Below are 17,242 nucleotides of genomic sequence, written 5' to 3'. Positions count from 1 at the left end.
GGTAGGCACTCTACCACTTGAACCACTCCACCAGCCCTAAAAAGATATCTTGAAGCTAGTACTGGTGGCTCAAGCTTGTAATCCTATTCAGGAGGCAGAGATCAGGAGGATCAAGGTTCAAAGCCATTCTGGGCAAATAATTCAGGACACCCTATCTCAAAAAAAAAAAAAAAAAAAACCCATCACAAAACAGTGCTCGGAATGACTCAAATCTCAAATGGTAGAGCACTTGCTCTGCAAACGTGAGGCCCTGAGTTGAAACTCCAGTACTATCAAAAAAAAAAAAGAGATTTTGAAACTAATTAAACATCGTGTTTCGCCACAAATATTTGCCCACCAATTTAATATCCATGGAGGATTCTTGCCTGAATCACTTATTATTATGATGGCTGCCCAAGGGTGATTTTTCTGATTCCATCTGTGAGCACATCCTTCCTTACTAGCTCAACAAGACGTTTCAGGATGACTTGGATTCTTTCCCTGCCCCTATTCTGGAACCAACCATTTCTCCCAGGAGGCCTGGTTACATTTGTTTGTTTGTTTGTTTATTTACCTATTTATTCGTTTTTGTTTGGGGCGGTACTATGGCTTGATCTCAGGGCTTGCTCTATCACTTGAGCCACTTCACCAGTTTCTGATTCCTTTTAGTGGGAAACAATATTTAGAAATCAAAATCAGAGCACTAAGTGTGGTGGTTGCTACCATGATGACATTAATTCTTGGCTTACTTATTGCAATACAAATGCATACATTGCTTAAATAGAGACATTCATATAAATACCTATCCATCCAACCACCTTTAAAACCATGAGGGAGGGCTGACCAACTGGCTCACGTGGTAGAGTGCCTGCCTAGCAATGTGAAGCCCTGAGTTCAAACTCTAGAACCAGGTTGGGATATAGGTCAGTGGTTTAGTGTTTGCCTAGCATGCACAAGGCCCTGAGTTCAATCCCTAGTACCACAAAAAAAAACCTCCAGTACCACCAAAAAAACCAACTCATGAGTGAGACAAGGGATATAGTTCAGTGGCAGAGCACTTGTCTCAAATGCTGGGTTCCATCTCAGCACTGCAAACAAAATAAAACAAAGCTGGGTGCTCATAGCTCATTCCTGTAATCCTAAGTACTCAGGAGTCAGAGATCAGGAGGATGGTGGTTCGAAGCCAACCAAGGCAAATAGGTCACCAGACCCTATCTTGAAAAAACTCTTCACAGAAAAGGACTGCTGGAGTGGCTCAAGGTGTAGGCCCTGAGTTCAAATCCCAGTACAAAAAAAACGAGTTGAACATAAATACCTCTAATTTTAATCCAACACTAAAGTTTATTCCAGTCCCTTTATCCCAGCCCATTTCTAACTTCTATTTCTCTGTTTTACTTTTTTTTGGCAATAGTAGGGTTTGAACTCAGGGCCTCACACTTGCTAGGCAGCCACTCTTTTGCTTTAGGTTTTTTGTTTTGTTTTTGCTTTTCGTAGAACTGGAGTTTGAACTCAGGGCTTCATGCTTGCTAGGCAGGCGCTCTACCACTTGTTACTCTGACAGCTCTTTTTTTTGCAGTACTGGGGTTTGAACTCAGGGCCTACACCTTGAGTCACTCCACCAGTCCTTTTTTGTGAAGGGTTTTTTTAAGAGAGGGTCTCAAACTACTTGCCTGAGCTGGCTTCAAACCACGATCCTCCTGATCTCTGCCTCCTTAGCAGCTAGGATTACAGGCATGAGCCACCAGCACATGGCTTTATGTTATGGGGTCTCAACCCATCTCAACTTTTTGTCTGGGCTGTCCCCAAATCTCAATCTTCCTGATCTTTGCCTCCTGAGTAGCTGGGATTAGGCATGAGCCACCTCACCTGCCTTTTTGTTTTTGTTGTTTGTTTTGAGTCAGGGTCTCCTCATGTAGCCCAGGCTGGCCTGGAACTCATGATCCTCCCCAGTCTTGGCATTACAGACATGTGTCCCCACGTCCAGCCTCATGCTGACTTCTATATACTGTGTACCTTATGGTCAACCACATAGTAAGTGAGGAGAAATTTCTCTTTATAGAAGGATTGCAGAAATAAATGAAGAAGGGATACAGTTTGAATATCATTATTTTGTAAGCTCTGGGGGATTATGAACCTAGGAAATGGCTTATTGGCAGTTGCTAACAACACAGAGACAGGTTGACTGACATGTGCCTCCAAGTATCAGGTTCTTTACCTATGAAGTGTTCAATGCTAAATCTAATCAAGCCTTTACATCTAACTATTAGGTTGCAGGAAATGCAAAGGACAAAGGGACATGTTAAGTGACACCATAAGACCCTAGAGACAGAAAGCCAATCAATGGTTGCTGGGGAGTGGAAAGGAGCAAATGAGGAGTACTGCTCAATAGATAAGAGTTTTCTTTTGAGGATGGAGGAAAACTGCAATTAGATTTGGTGATGGTTGCTCAACATCATGAACATAATAAGAACCAGGGGATGAGGATGGGGGTGCAGCTCAGTGTAGAGTGTGCAGCTTAGCATGTGCAAGGCTCTGGGTTCCATGTCCAGAACCAAAAAAAGTAATTAAAAAAAAACCCAGTCTTAGTGGCTCATGCCTGTAATCTCAGCTATCTGGGGACTCTAAGTAGGAAAATAGTGGTCCAGACTGTCCATGCAAGAACAAGAGACCCTGTCTCAAAAACAAGTGAAGCAATAAAGGGCTACAGATGTGATTCAAGTGCTAGCTTGCTGGCCTTGCAAGTTTGAGGACCTAAATTCAAACTCCAACCCCACCAGAAAAATAAATTCAGAGAGAATCTGTATGCTAAAAGACTATAGAGATGCACTGGCCAATAGGAACAAATCGACTGTGTTTGGTATTAATTCAAACTAATCAGGAAATATTTTATAAACAATCAGGGAAATGTGAACATTGGCTAGGAGAAATTATTCATTTCTTTAGTTGTGACAGTAGCATTGAGGTTGTGTTACCAAAAGCATCTTGATATTTTAGAGAGGCGTCCTGAGTATCTTGGAGGTGGAGTATGTCAGGGATTTACCAAAAGGAAAGAGGTGTACAAATGGAACCAGATTGGTCTGTTGACACTGCACAATGAGCACATGGGGCTCATTAAACTAATCTGGCTTTATATATGTTTAAATTTTTCCATGACAAAACATCTGTGTTTTATTATTCATTTATTCATATGTGCATATATTGTTTGGGACATTTCTTCCCCCACCCCCCTCACTACTTCTCCAATTTTGTTGAGGAGAAGACATAAGCAATAATAAGAAAGACAAAGCATTTTTGCTAGTTGAGATAAGGATAGCTATACAGAGAGATTCCTAGCGTTGCTTCCACGCACATGTGTATTAGAATCCAAATTGATTCATCTCTACCTGACCTCTTCACTACTTCCTGGTCACCTTCCCATACTACCTCTGTCGTTACAAAACATTTAAACATGGTGGTTAGAGCCTGTAATCCCAGCACTTGGGAAACTGAGGCGGGAGAATGGCAAGTTCCAGGCCAGCCAGGGATATATAGGGAGACTTTCTTGCTCTCAAAAAAAAAAAAGTGAACTAAATAATTTTGGTACAAGCCATCCTTCTCTATCTGTGATTTCCAAATCTGAACATCCAACCAACCTCACATTAAAAACATCTGCAAACCCGGGTGCTGGTGGCTCGCGTCTGTAATCCTAGCTACTCAGGAGAAATGAAGTTCAAAGCCAGGCCAGGCTAATAGCTCTTGAGACCCTATCTTGGAAAAAACTCTTCACAAAAAAGTGGCTCAAGGTGTAGGCACTGAGTTCAAACCTCAGTACTTCAATAAAAAAAATGATGTCTATACTGTGAACAAACTTTTTTCCTAAACAATAAAGTATAACGACTATTTACATGGGACTGACATTATATTGGGTATTATAAGTCATCGACAGTTGACTTAAAGTACACAAGAGCCGGGCACCAGCGGCTCACATCTGTAATCCTAGCTATCTGGGAGGCTGAGACTGGGAAAATGGAAGTTTGAGGCTAGTCTGGGCAAATAGTTCACCCTCATCTTCAAAATAAGCAGAGCAAAATGGACTGGAGGTGTGGCTCAAGCGGTAGAGCAACTGCTTTCCAAGTGTGTAAGCCTTGAGTTCAAACCCCAGTCCCACCAAAAAAAGAAAAAAGAAAAAACTACACAGGAACAGCTGGGGATGTAGCTCAGTGGTAGAGTGCTTGAGTAGCATGCACAAGATCGTTAGGTTCGATTCCTAGCACCACACGCGCTTGCGCGCGCACACACACACACACACACACACACACACACACACAAAGTATTTAGGGCCGAGTGCCGGTGGCTCACACCTGTAATCCTAGCTACTCAGGAGGCAGAGATCAGGAGGATCAAGGTTGGAAGCCAGCTCAGGCAAGTAGTTTGAGAATTTATCCCCAAAAAACCCATCACATAAAAGGGCTGGTGGAGTGGCTCAAGCAGTAAAAGAACCTGCCTAGCAAGTGTGATGCCCTGAGTTCAATCTGCAAAAAAAAACTATATGGGAGGTTTTAGGGCTGGGGGTGGGTCTGAAGTTGAGTTCAAACCCCAGAACTGCCAATAAATAAACAAATAAATAAAGGACAATGGGCTGGGGTCATACGACCAAGGCTCTAAGTTCAAACCGCCACTACCACCAAAAAGAAAAACAAAAGTGTATATGAGAGTCTATGTAAATACACTCCATTTTACATAAGGATCAGATTTTGGAATCTCTGGGGAGTCCCTATAGATATCAAGGGTTGACTATACTTCTTCCCTGGACATTTAATCCACTTCTTAGAACTTTTTGACTTATAGTAGGCATGCAGTATAGAGGCCCTATAACCTAGGGACTACATACATATCTCTAGGCTTGACATCTGTTGGCATCTTATTAATCATAGATCCACTTTATTTCTGTTTCCCATCTGAAAACAGGGATGGTATATTGTGCTCACCCCTTTGGATTATTTCAAATACCAAATAATGATGTACAGTAGACTTAACATAAATCTAAAGAAGTGAACACAGAATCACCACATGATCTGGTAATTCCACTTCTGTATAGACACCCAGGGACTCAAACAGCTATTTGTACACTCGTGTTCATAGTAGCATTATTCCAAATAGCCAAAAAGAAGAAGAAGCAATCCAAATGTCCACTAACGGATGAATGGATGAACTAATGGGGTATATTCACAATGGAATATAAATCAGCCTTAAAAAGGAAAGAAATGTGGACACACGCTACAACATGGATGAACCTTGAGGACATTATGTTAAGCAAAGCAGTCACAAAAGGACAGATACTGTGCGATTATATTTTTAGAACTAGAGCTGTCAGATCCACAGAGGCACAAGGTAGAATGGTGGGGACCAGGGGCTAGGGAAGGGGAAAGGATGTTAGTGTTTCATGGTGACAGTTTCAATTTGGAGATATAAGGTTCTGGAAATCGATGGTGGGGAATGACTGCACAACAATGATGGCAGCGGGGACACTGGTGGCTCACTCCTGTAATCCCAGCTACTCAGGAGGCAGAGATCAGGAGGATTAAGGTTTGAAGCCAGCACTGGGCAAATAGTTCCCAAGACTATCTCAAAAGACCCATCACAAAAAAGGGCTGGCAGAAAGATGCATTTGTTAAAGTATAAGCTTGAAGATATTGACATTGCTTTAAAGAGTGTTATCTGAGTACAGTGATCTTCCATTAAAACCCATGCTCATAAAGGATATTTATGCAAATAAAAAAAAAAAAGGGCTGGCAGAGTGGCTCAAGCATTAAGAGCACCTGCAACTGTGAGGTCCTGAGTTCATACCCAGTTCTACAAAAAAAAAAAAAAAAAAAAAAATCAATGAGAACATGCAACACACCAGTGAGCTGTGCACTTGGAAATGGTTAAAATGGGCAAAGGAGCTGCCAGCATGGCTCAAGTGGTAGAGCACCTGCCTAGCAAGCACACAGCACTGAGCTCACATCCTAGTACCGCAAAAAAATTTAAAAAAAGAAATGGTTAAAACAGTCAATTTTATGTAATGTACATCTTACTGTAATTATAAAAAAAAAAAAAACCTTCAGAACAGGGTCTGGTGCACACACAGTGAGCATGATGTGCTTACTGAAGTACTCAGAGTAATTAAAACAGCAGCCCTGGCCTGTGATTCTCAAGGACAGGGTGTGTTTGTGGAGTGACTCAAGTGGGAGAGTGCCTACCTAAGAAGCACAAGGCCCTGAGTTCAAATCCCAGTACTTCAAAAAAAAAGATAAGAGTGCTGACCAGTGCCTGCCTTGGGCTTGGCAAACAGCAGAGGTCCTAGAAATATTGGATCTTTTTGACTGCTTGAAATCCATATGTTGCTTCACCTGAATCCCTAAAACCCCATCCATTGCTTGTCTCTCCCTGTCCTGCTCAAACGCAGGGTCCTCAGCAACCTCAGCTGGGTATAAACAGGGCCCTTGAGTGTGTGGGCTGCTGCCCCGCCCAGACCCCACCTCCCATCATCAGCCTTGGTTGGCCTGGGCTGCCCTCCAGCCTGTGGCACACCCTAGCTCACTTCAATTCGCTTAAATGGCCCCAGTGGCTCAGGACTCTTCTACAAAGATGTGTCTGGGGTGGCCCACCCTCCAGGACAGGTGGCCTGAGCTGGGAATCAAAAGGGAAGGGGGTCCCCAAGGTATCCAGAGCATGAGTGGCCTCTTCTACCACAGAGTGGGACTTCTACAACAGCTGGCAGTCCTCAGGTGACAGAGACCTCCTCCTGCCAGCCCTGGCCACCTGGACAAGAGAAAAACTGAATCCTGGGAAGAGGTAGAGGAATAATCCCCCAGTGGTCTAGTCTAAGCTGGGGCATATGGAAATGATGAGTAGCAGGTAGAGCCACTTCCCCTATTCCCACCAGGGGGCGCCTTCCACCTGCTGGCCCAGTGATCCCCCATCAGGCCACACTCCTAAGTCTTCCCTCCTTTCTTGCCACAGGGCAGTTTGGAGAGGGCTCATTCAATCCTCATTAGGCCCCAGACTGTAGCCACAGGAAGGCCTGCCAGCTCAGCTCAGGGGGTCTGCACACTGCCTTTGGCTGGTGCTCTGACCAAAGGTCTTCCTGCTCTTGTGGGGTTGAGCCAGGGTGGCTAGCCTGCCATGGGGGGACATGCAGTGAGGGGTATTGGCTCAGGAGTGCCACCTGGCATAGAGAAAGAAGACAGAGGCGCAGCAGGTTTATGTACAGGAAGTCGGCTTATACATTTTAGTGACGGGCAACAGTGCAGGGGCCACAGGGAGAATAAGAGATCGAGAGCTGGGGTTTGGCGTAAATCTTACAAAGTGTATAAAGAATCTGTTTCTCTACAATAACAAAAACCAAAGGCTACAAGAGCGGTTGTATATACAAAACATTGAGATATTGCTTCACTTGCAAACAGGTTCCTGACCAGACAGGGAGACAAGACAGAGAGGAAGGACGGGCAGGGAGGGAGAGCTGCGTGCAGAAGAGTGGGGCAAAAAGGGGCGAGGGGTCTTTCCCAGCATAAATCTACAGGCAAGAGCAGAAGTCACGCAGGCCCGGGTGCATTGGAGGCTGTGCTGGCGCTGGCTGTGTGTGGAGCAGGCAGGATGCAGAGCCTGGAGTGTCCGCCTGCCCAGTCCCTGCTGCCTGGCTCTTCAGGCTGCCTGGAAGGGGTTCTGGGTGGGGATGCTGGGCCAGCTGGCCAGAGATGGAGGGAGGTGACAGCTCCCTGGAGTCTGCCGTGGAAAACAGGAGAAGCCGGCTCCATCCGCTCATCCTCCTTGCCTCTGGCCAGCCCTGTCCATCCTGCCCACCTCCCCACTTTTCCAGACCCAAGGAGACCAGGTACACAGCAGGGGCTTCTAGCTTTCTTCAGGCAGGACGGGAGGTGTCACTCAACTCCTGCTCTTCCTGGGATGGGCTGGCTGACGTGTGGAGCTCACTTGGAAGGTGGGAGCGAGCTGGGGAGAGGGGCCAGGAGGACACTGGTGAGGGGCAGGCTGAGGACGTGCACGCACGCTGGGTGGAGGCGCAGGGAGGTCACAGGTTCTGGCAGCACTGCAGCTTGTTGGGTTTCTGTCCGTCGGTGGTGGGCGGCACACTGATGTCTACCACGTTGTTGCCAGGGGACTCATCGTGGGCTGCACGGTCTGCAATTTGCTTCTGGGACACGATGCGGTAGATTTCTGCAAACAGGGAAGATGCAGGCTGAGCAAAATGTGTGCACTTCCCAGGGTGAATGGCTTGCTCAAGGACTCAGGCCACATGTTCCCCCAAAGGCCTCCCACTGTACCCCATGATACCCCATCACATCAGGGATAAAAGAGTGACTGGGGTTGGGCTCCCATGCATGGTCTAAGGACACAAGGGTGGGGCACACACCTGGTTATGGCTGGTCTGGGCCTCTTGTTCCCTAACATCACAGGCCACTTGCTTCCTTCCCTACTCCACAAGGGGCCCACCCAGGTGAGATGGATGAGGGGTGTCTCTCCTATGCCAGCAAGGGCCAGTTGTGGTCTGACCCCATGGAATGGCCACATCTGTCCTGGGTCCATACTGAACAGTAAGCGTAATGAGTGAAGGCCCAGGGGCCGCAATGCACCCTGTGTACTCAGCATCCATCTACCCCATGTCCACCCAGACCCTGTGCCCACCTGTGAGGATGTTCTTGAATGCTTCCTCTACGTTGGTGGAATCCAAGGCTGAGGTCTCAATGAAGGACAAGTTGTTCTTTTCTGGAACAGAGACAATATGGTCCCAGTGAGTGGTGTGGCTATGTCTGGCTTCCACACCCCTCTCAGGGACCACACTTGCCCAAGGATAAGAATGGCTGGTGCTAGTGGGCAGGACCTTAGGGAGGGGAGGTGGGCACTGTTAGTAAACCTCAACACCATGGCAGGTCACCTGTCTTCCAGATGCTTCTTTGAAGCCTGTCAGCCCACTCTGGGAGCAAGGTCTAGTCACTTCCCAGCACACCTGTCCTGAGCTCACCTGCAAAGGCACGTGCCTCGTCGGTGGGCACGGCCCGCAGGTGGCGCAGGTCACTCTTGTTGCCCACCAGCATGATGACAATATTGCTGTCTGCATGGTCCCGAAGCTCTTTCAGCCAGCGCTCCACGTTCTCGTATGTCAGGTGCTTGGCGATGTCATACACCAGCAGTGCGCCCACGGCACCGCGGTAGTACCTGCAGAGTAGGATCCAGGTGTAAGCCTCAGGTTCTGTGGGCCTCACAGGATCTGGAAGGCAGTGACTTCTCAGTCCATATACAGGGCCTAGCCAAGAGTCCAATGTCCTGAGGCCCCAGATATCCCCCAGATTCAGCTCAGGGATATGGGAATTTGAAGAGGAAGTTTGGGGTCTGGGGCAGAAGGTATCATGAGAACACCAATAGGGGAGAAGGAAACAGCTGCTGTGCAGAGGAAACGCCAGTGCTGGGCAGAAACTCTGATGCGCACTATGCCGTGCTAGGCCTGGACCCGAGGGGACAGATGGACTCATATCCACTCAAGGGATGAAGCAGATGGGGAGGTGAACAGGCCATGGTGAAGGGAGTCCAGAGGACAGTGAGTGAAGTGAGAACAAGTGGGGAAGCCTCAGGGAGGCATGGGTGGGAAGTCAGGATGTGAGCTGGGGCATGGAAGGGGGCCAAGGAAAAGGAAGGTGGGGAAGATGGCCAGGGAGGGCCAGCCTGAGTGGGCAGGGTTTGGGGGGGCAGATTAGGGTGGTCCACGCTATGCCCTCATGTGTACCCAGTGATACCCCAGGGCCATGATGTACCCAAGGCTGGATGCTGGTCTACCTGAGGGCCACACAGCTCCTGGGGGTCTCTGAGGGAAAGGGCTGAGGTGTCCCTCCACATCCTAGTCCCTGATCTCAGGAGCTCTCCCCTTCTCCTGCCTGACTCCTAAGAACCTTTGGAGGCCCCCACGCACCACATGCCCACAAGCCCTTGCTATCTCAGCCCCTGGCTGACACGCACGCAGATGTGATGGCACGATAGCGCTCTTGGCCAGCTGTGTCCCAGATCTGAGCCTTAATGGTCTTGCCGTCCACTTGGATGCTGCGAGTGGCAAACTCCACACCGATGGTGCTCTTGCTCTCCAGGTTGAACTCGTTGCGGGTGAAGCGGGACAGGAGGTTGCTCTTCCCCACACCTGAGTCACCAATGAGCACCACTGGGGGGGCAGGGAGGGAGGAGAGGTAAGGATCTGGGAGGTCCCCCACACCTCCCGTATCTACCTACAGAAACTTCTCAGCAGCTCCCTGGGTGCCATGTGGAGCCCATCACCCACAGGCACACTGGTAACTAGTGCAGAAACAAACAGAGGCTTCTGTGTTCCAGAGGCAGTGTGAACAGCACAACACTTACCTGTCTCTGGTCCTCACAGGGCTGTCCCAGCCACTCACACAGGCTGGGTGGCTTGATATTCACCAAGCCCTGAACCTCTACCTGAAGCATGGTGGTTGGGCAGCTGAGAATGGCCAGAGAAAGATCCAGGGTGAGTTTGAGCAAGTGGCTTAACTTCTCTGGACTAACTTTTCCACATGTGTGATCAGGACGCACTAATGGGCCATCTCAGAGGAAGTGAGAGCACATGGGGTCAAGGCCGGGTTAGCACACAGGAAAGAACACAAGTGAACAGTTGTCATCATTACTGTCATGGTTTGGTTGGGGCATGGGAAGGTCAGCATTCTTCAGGGTTATTACCTAGGAGGGTCTGTGTGGTGCTTTAAGTGATAGGAGATTAGAAGCCACCCCCGCTTCTCTTTCCATGCTTCCCCCTCTCTGGCTGCTGCAGGCAAACCCACATTCACCTCCAGCACTGATCATTCGGTGAAGAAAAAGAATGTGTGCCCTGGATGCAGCCCAGTGGGAAAGAGCCTGTCACCATCCCTGCCCTGGGGTCAGGACTAACCTTCTGAGCCCTGGCATGGTCCTTGGTGCAGGGGGGAGGGCCCTGAGGTTGTGTGCATCTGTATCCTCACAAAAGTTCATACAGTCTCTCCCTCGTCTTGCCTGAGAGCTGGCCTCTGTGGCTAGGGGCAGGGGAGTGGTGGTAGGGGGGGTCTCCACCCAGCCAAGCACACACCTGCTTGAAGCTGGAAAAGCTCATTAAGATGCAAGCCCACACCCAGAAGGGGCATCAGGGCAACATGGCTGGGAGGGAGATACAGGGTTGTGGCAACAGCATCTCAGAACATAGGGTCTGACCCCAGAAGACAAACGGTGTGTGGGGGTGGGGTGGGGAATTTGCCTTGCTTCTGCTAAAGGACATCAGGATAAAAGCCCTTGGAGGGGAGCATAACAGACACAGGCAGGCCAGGCTGTAAAGCAGGGTCCTGCCTTAGCCATGCCTCTTGGGGCCGAGCCACCCAGGCTCTGGGGTGGGTCCTGAGCCTGGGAAGGCTGTCCTCAGACCTAGAGTGCACTCTGCCAAAGGAGATCGGGGTGTGTGCATGTGTTTGTGTGGACATGTGAACACACGTGTGTGTGTGTGTGTGTGTGTGTACACACGTGCACACAGTGCAGCTGTCACAGGCAGTAGGCATCAAACCAGACACCCTGGCCAGAAACTGGTCCCCCAGGCACATGAGGGTGAATCTACTCAGTGGAGAGCCACAGGGGCTCCGGCTCAGTCATCCAGGGCCCTGAGCAGTAGGAGGGGATGGTCCACTCAGAATCAGGCAGAGGCTGGTGTGGCTGGGCCACAGAATGAGGCTGAGCTCACTGGCCCTGCTAAATGGGGTGAGGGAGAGGCAGTGGGCAGAGCCCTCAGGCAGGACCCAGGGTACAGCCTGGGGGTCCTGTCCCACAGCAAGAGCAGGGCCCAGAGCCCTCCAAGCAGCCTCTCTTCCTCTCCCCACAGCCACACTGTGCTGCTGTGCTTGCATGTTTGGCTATCTGCCTCCTGAAAAGATAAGTTCTTCTTTTTCTTTTCTTCTGAGATAGGATCTTGCTGTGTAGCCCCAGCTGTCTACAACCTACTTCAGTCTGAGTGTTGGAATTCCAGGGGTGTGCTACCACACCCAGCCAACAATATAATGCTCTTCTGATCCTACTTTCCACTCCAGGTGTCTCTCTGATTTTCTCCTTTCTGGACTCCCCTAGAAGGTGCACTGTCTACATTCACTGTCTCCACCTCCCATCCTCCTGGCTGTGCTAGGAATCTTGCAGTCTTGTTCCCTGCTACATCCACAGGCCTTGGTATAGAGTAAACACTGACAAATGTCTGTCAAATAAGTAAACAAATACCAAAGCCTCTGGCAGAGCTTCCCAGGCCTACCTCATCTGACCTCCCCACCTCCACATACAGCCTACACACACACCTGGACAATATCCAGGTCATCACCCCTGGACACAGGTGAGAATGGGGACAGGTCAGACAAATCCCCAACCCCATTCTGGGCTGGCTGCTTTAGAATCAAGAATAGTAGGCTGAGAACAAAAAAAAGATAAGGGAACCCCTGGTGTGCACCACCTCACTCAGCCTCATGTGGTCCATTTTACAGATGAGGAATCTGAGGTTCAGATGGCAAATGATAAGCCCAGGCATACTGTGAGCAGGGGCCTGGGGACAGAGCAGGGGTCTGAGCCTGTGTATATGAGCTTGTGCATAGTTGTAGACTTGCCTCCACCTCCCATCCATGTCCACCAAGCATACTGGGGGCCACCTGCTTGGGAAGTGGTCCAGGCAGAATTTGAACCCAGGTCTCTGGGGCAAAGCCTGAGTCCTTTCCCTCCCAACTCATGTCCTCACTAGCGTTCTCCTCCCATCCTTGCCATGTGTGTGGCTCAGGGGTTTTTGGTTCTGCCTCAGGGGGGCAATGAGGACAAGGGCACCCCAGTGCGCCCACCTGTCCAGCTCCTACCACCTGAGCATTCTGCTCTGGGGCAGTCAGCAAACTCCTGCTCATCCTTCAAGACCTCTTGGTTTGGGCCTCTCCTCAACCTGCAGACCACCATATAGCCTGGCCCATGAGACATACAGCAATAGGACTGGCACCCTCTTGTGGCATTCAACAAGAATGCCAAGTTCAGAGAAAGATGAAAAGAGGCAGAGCAGGACTAGGCTTGCAATCCAGGGCCAATGACTACCAACCATGGCAGTAGGGGAAAGAACTGGCTACCAGGCAATGCGAAGCCAGTTGAACTGGCCATGGGAACACCATCCACATCACCCACTCTTCCCCTCCTTCCCAAGCTTTGCTCCCTACCCTCACGTCAACAGGAATGGAACAGGAAACTTGAGTCTGCATGGGGGCCCCCCAACACCCTCACTCCCTTTCTAGCTGTGCCTCAGTTGTATAGTCTCAGGTCCCCTCACTCCCAGCAGTCATGCATCGTGCTCCATGCCCTGGCCTGGCCAACATGCTCCTTTGGGCCAGGCCCACTCCCAAATGCTTTGCCTTGGCTTACTAAATTCTAAAAGGCCACCCCAGGGACCAACACAAATATCATTCTCACTGCTCGAGAACACTCAAATCAGTGGCCAAGTCCCTAGTCCAAGGTCACCCAGTGAGAACTGTGGAGACCACAGCAGGCTGAGAGCCAACCAGCCACTGTCCAGGTGAACAGCAGGAAGGTGGGGCTGCTTCGGCCATCCCTGGCACAGGGCACCTTATGCAGAAAAAGGCTGGTAGGGCAGCAGCCAGGCTGGCCCAGTTTGCAGGGTGAGAATGAAAATGGCATTGTCAAGAGCACAAATGATCTGTTGTCCTGGGAAAATAAAGAGCCCTTGAGAACACAGCCCCCAGCATTTCCAAAGAAGTCAGTGACTTCGCTGGATGGACAATGGTCCCCCTGGACATACATCTTGGCATGTGGAGCAGGCAAGCCCAGTTGGCAAAAACAAAAGAGCTGGCACTTCTCAGAAGCCCTGGATGTTCTGGCCTGCCCCCATGACAGTGTGCACTCCCAGGGCCTTGACCCTGAGGTTCACAGTTTGAGGCTAGCCCGGGAAAAAAGGTTAGCAAGATCCCATCTCAATCAATAACCCAGGCATAGTGGTGCTCACTGGGATTACTGAATCCCACCTACTCAAGAGGCACAGGTAGGAGGATAAAGGTCTGAGGCTGGTCCAGGCAAAAAACTGAAGACTCTACATGAAAAATAACTAAAAGCAAAAAAGGGATGGGGTGTGGCTCAAGTGGTAGAGCTCCTGTTTAGCAAGCATGTGGTCCTGAGTTCAAACCCCAGTACTGCAAAATAAAAAAAAAAAAAAAAGAAGATAAATGTGAGGATCTATAATTAAGTACAAAAAAACAGTCTCACTCCTGAGGAAGAGAAGAATGTTGTTTGGGGAGAAAAACACAGCACATGGTCACCCACCTGAGGCACATGTTTGCCTTGGCCTCTGAGGTGAAGAGAGCCAACATGTGATATGGCTGCCAAAAACATGAGGCAGTGAGATTGGGGGCAGGGCCCAACAGAGGGCAGCCAGTGTCCCAAGCAAAGAGGTCTGGCTTCCATGCCAGGGGAAGGCAACCAAAGGAGGTAGAAGGAGGAGGGCTGGTTTGGCACAGGCTGGGGGCCTTGAGCTGTGATCCCTCCCAATTCCACCAGAGAGCCACATGGTGACAAAATCAGTTTTTGTCAATACTTCCAGTGTCATTGTGCTTTGGATGTCACCCAGCCTCAGTCCTTGTTGATGAAGGATGGCTGGGCCCAGGTCTAAGCCTCTGGAGCTAGGTCTAGAAGTAACTGAGGTACAGTGTATTTATGCTTCAGTGGACCTGCCATATGCAGGGCAAGTGATGTGATGTGGTGGCTTGTCTGCTGCTGGCTCCCTTTCTTCTTTCCTTTCTTTTTGATTTCCCAGGGCCAGAGAGAGCTCCCTTTTCCAAGTTAATAGAGTGAAAACTTGAGTGGACTGAAGGACAAATACTAAATAATAACAGAGGGTGTTTTAGACAAGGTAGGAGTTGGGAAGGGGATACCTGGGATGACACATCAGGAAATGCTGACCTTGTAGGTTAAGATTTTTGCTACCAATTGGCTCAAGAAGGTCAGCAAGGTACCTGCTCAACTCAGAGAAAGAAGGTCAGTGAGGGAGCACAGCAAGGCAGGCAGCTGCTCCCTACCATAACAACTGCTAAAGAAGTCAGACTAGTGTTTCCAGGAAGCGAGCTCTGGAGATGAGTCCTGGGAACCACATCACTGCTCTGTTGCCCCTGACCCAGTAACTGTACTTCTGGGAACACACATCAAGGAAATAACCCAAAGGGCAAAAAGAGGACTCAGGCAAAACACTCAGAACTGGGTTATTTATAACAGCAAAAGGTCAAAAATAACAAGTGAGGAATGACCACAGAAGCCTGGATTCGACCACTGGGCGGGCGGGGCGGGGGGGCAGGATATGGGAGCAGCTGACTCAGGATGGGCCCAGTGGAGATAGGCACCTGCCACTACAGAATCTGAGGCTGTTGGGACAGGTACTCACCACCAGAGGGCTCTCTGGATCTCAAGTCTCCAAAACCTTCCCAAAGTTTCACCCTGTTTTGGGGGTAAGACCTTGGGACTGATACCCACTGACCACACAGCCTCACATTCTCACATTCTCACAAGCTCTCTGCTAGCTTGTGGTGCTATGTGATAACTCTGAAACTCTGCAGGCACACCCTGTCCCTTTTGCCACACAGATATTCCAGACCCCTTACCTCTACCCTATTCTTCACAATCCCAAGATGCTGAGTACCACCACAGACACAATCCTCAGCTAAGACCAGCTTGGGCACAGTGCATATTCCTAGGCATGGCTGGACTCCCCTAACAAGGGGAAGATGCTGACACTGCCAGACCCTTACACAGCAGGCAGCAGGACAAAGGCACCCCTCAGCGTCCCAGGAGTTAGGTCTCAAGGGCCACCATTGTCAGCCATGGAGCCCAGCATGAATGGCAGAGGCCCAGACCAAAGCCCAGCCTGGCGCAGAAGGGTCCAAGAAGCCAGGGATCCCTAAAGCTACCCAGCTGAGAAATGAGTGACTGCAGTGACACGAAGGTAGCCTCATCAGGCATGGCTGCCTAGTTTTCACAGGATGTTCCTAGAGCCCTGGGTTCCTCAGGCAGGGAAGACCCTTTTGCAGACTGCCTGGGGCCTGGGTCATTACTGTGCTGTGTTGGAGGGAAGCCCTGACAACTCCAAGTCCCAGATCCAGCCCATGAGCCCCCAAAGACGCACTCCCTAAATGGTAAAGTCCACAGTTGGCTTGGGTTCAATCCTGTTCCAACCCTTATGAACTTGTCTGAGCCTCAGATTCTGTTTTACTTCAGGACACGGGGTCTCGTTATGTAGCCAAGCTCGCTTTGAACTAGTGATCCTCCTGCCTCGGCCTCCTGAATGTGGAGTCACAGGAATGTACCAACACACCTGACCTCAGTTTCCTGGTCCGTAAAAACAGAAGCTGGGTAATATGGACTTAACCAGGTCGCAGTAGGAATTTAATGAAACCATAATTGTAAAGTGCTCAGAAAAGTACAGGAACTGGGTCAGTGCAATGGAGTTTTAAGAATTAGAATTGGTGCTTCATGCACACGCATCTCGCCATTCAATTCCTGTCCCCGCACAAACCCATTTTCCACTTCGGCCCCGCCCCCATTGTCTAGCCCTCTCCTACATGGCCCCGCCCCCAAATGGGCTGCCACCAATCGGGTCTGGCAATGTAACAGCTCCGCCCAAACACAACCCACCTATTGGACCCACCCATCATGTGTTGGTTCTAACGGCCCCGCCCCCATCCCAAATAGCACTTTCAACCTAGCCTGACCCGCCAAATCCTGGCGCTGCCCCGCCCCCTCCGGAGGCCTCACCCCTAACGGCCTCTCCCACAGCTCCGGGCCCCACCTACTCTGGGCTCCGGTCCCGCCCCAGCGCATCCGGGGTCCCTAAGCCTCGCTGCGCCTCGGGTTCCTCAATACCCCGCATTCCGGCCCCAAGCTGACTGAACCCAGCCTGCCCCAGCTTCACTGGCTGCCTAATCCGCCAGGCCTCAACCCCCAGGCTCCAGCCTGGGCCTGCGGCCTGAGCGCGACCTCGACTCGCACGCCCGCTGCTTCGCCGTCGCACCCTCGACCGTCTGCTCCCTACCGACCGCACCTTTGAATAGGTAGTCGTACTCGTCGTCCCGGGTCCCCATTGTCCTGGCGCTTCCGGCGGGATCGGCGACTCCGCAGCCCCACCACAAACACCCAATGGGGGCGGAGCCGGCGCGGCGCAGAGCGGTTGTCTAATGACCAATTAGCAGCGGACGTAGTA

General features: G+C 50.3%; 1 protein-coding gene across 1 annotated transcript; it reads right to left on the bottom strand.

Annotated features, from left to right (window-relative positions):
* Positions 1 to 7,202: 7,202 nt before the first annotated feature.
* Positions 7,203 to 17,242, bottom strand: Rab11b (RAB11B, member RAS oncogene family). The gene is made up of 5 exons (XM_020182656.2): positions 17,084 to 17,242; positions 9,970 to 10,165; positions 8,981 to 9,174; positions 8,644 to 8,724; positions 7,203 to 8,175 (listed from the first exon to the last, which is right to left on the bottom strand). The coding sequence occupies exons 1-5, from the start codon at positions 17,121 to 17,123 to the stop codon at positions 8,030 to 8,032; spliced, it is 657 nt and encodes a 218-aa protein (XP_020038245.1). The 5' UTR covers positions 17,124 to 17,242; the 3' UTR covers positions 7,203 to 8,029.

The sequence above is a fragment of the Castor canadensis genome, chromosome 14, assembly GCF_047511655.1.
Source record: "Castor canadensis chromosome 14, mCasCan1.hap1v2, whole genome shotgun sequence".
NCBI classification, from domain to species: Eukaryota; Metazoa; Chordata; class Mammalia; order Rodentia; family Castoridae; genus Castor; species Castor canadensis.
The sequence above is the reverse complement of the archived record's forward strand: the minus strand, read 5'-3'. Positions and strand labels throughout refer to the sequence as shown.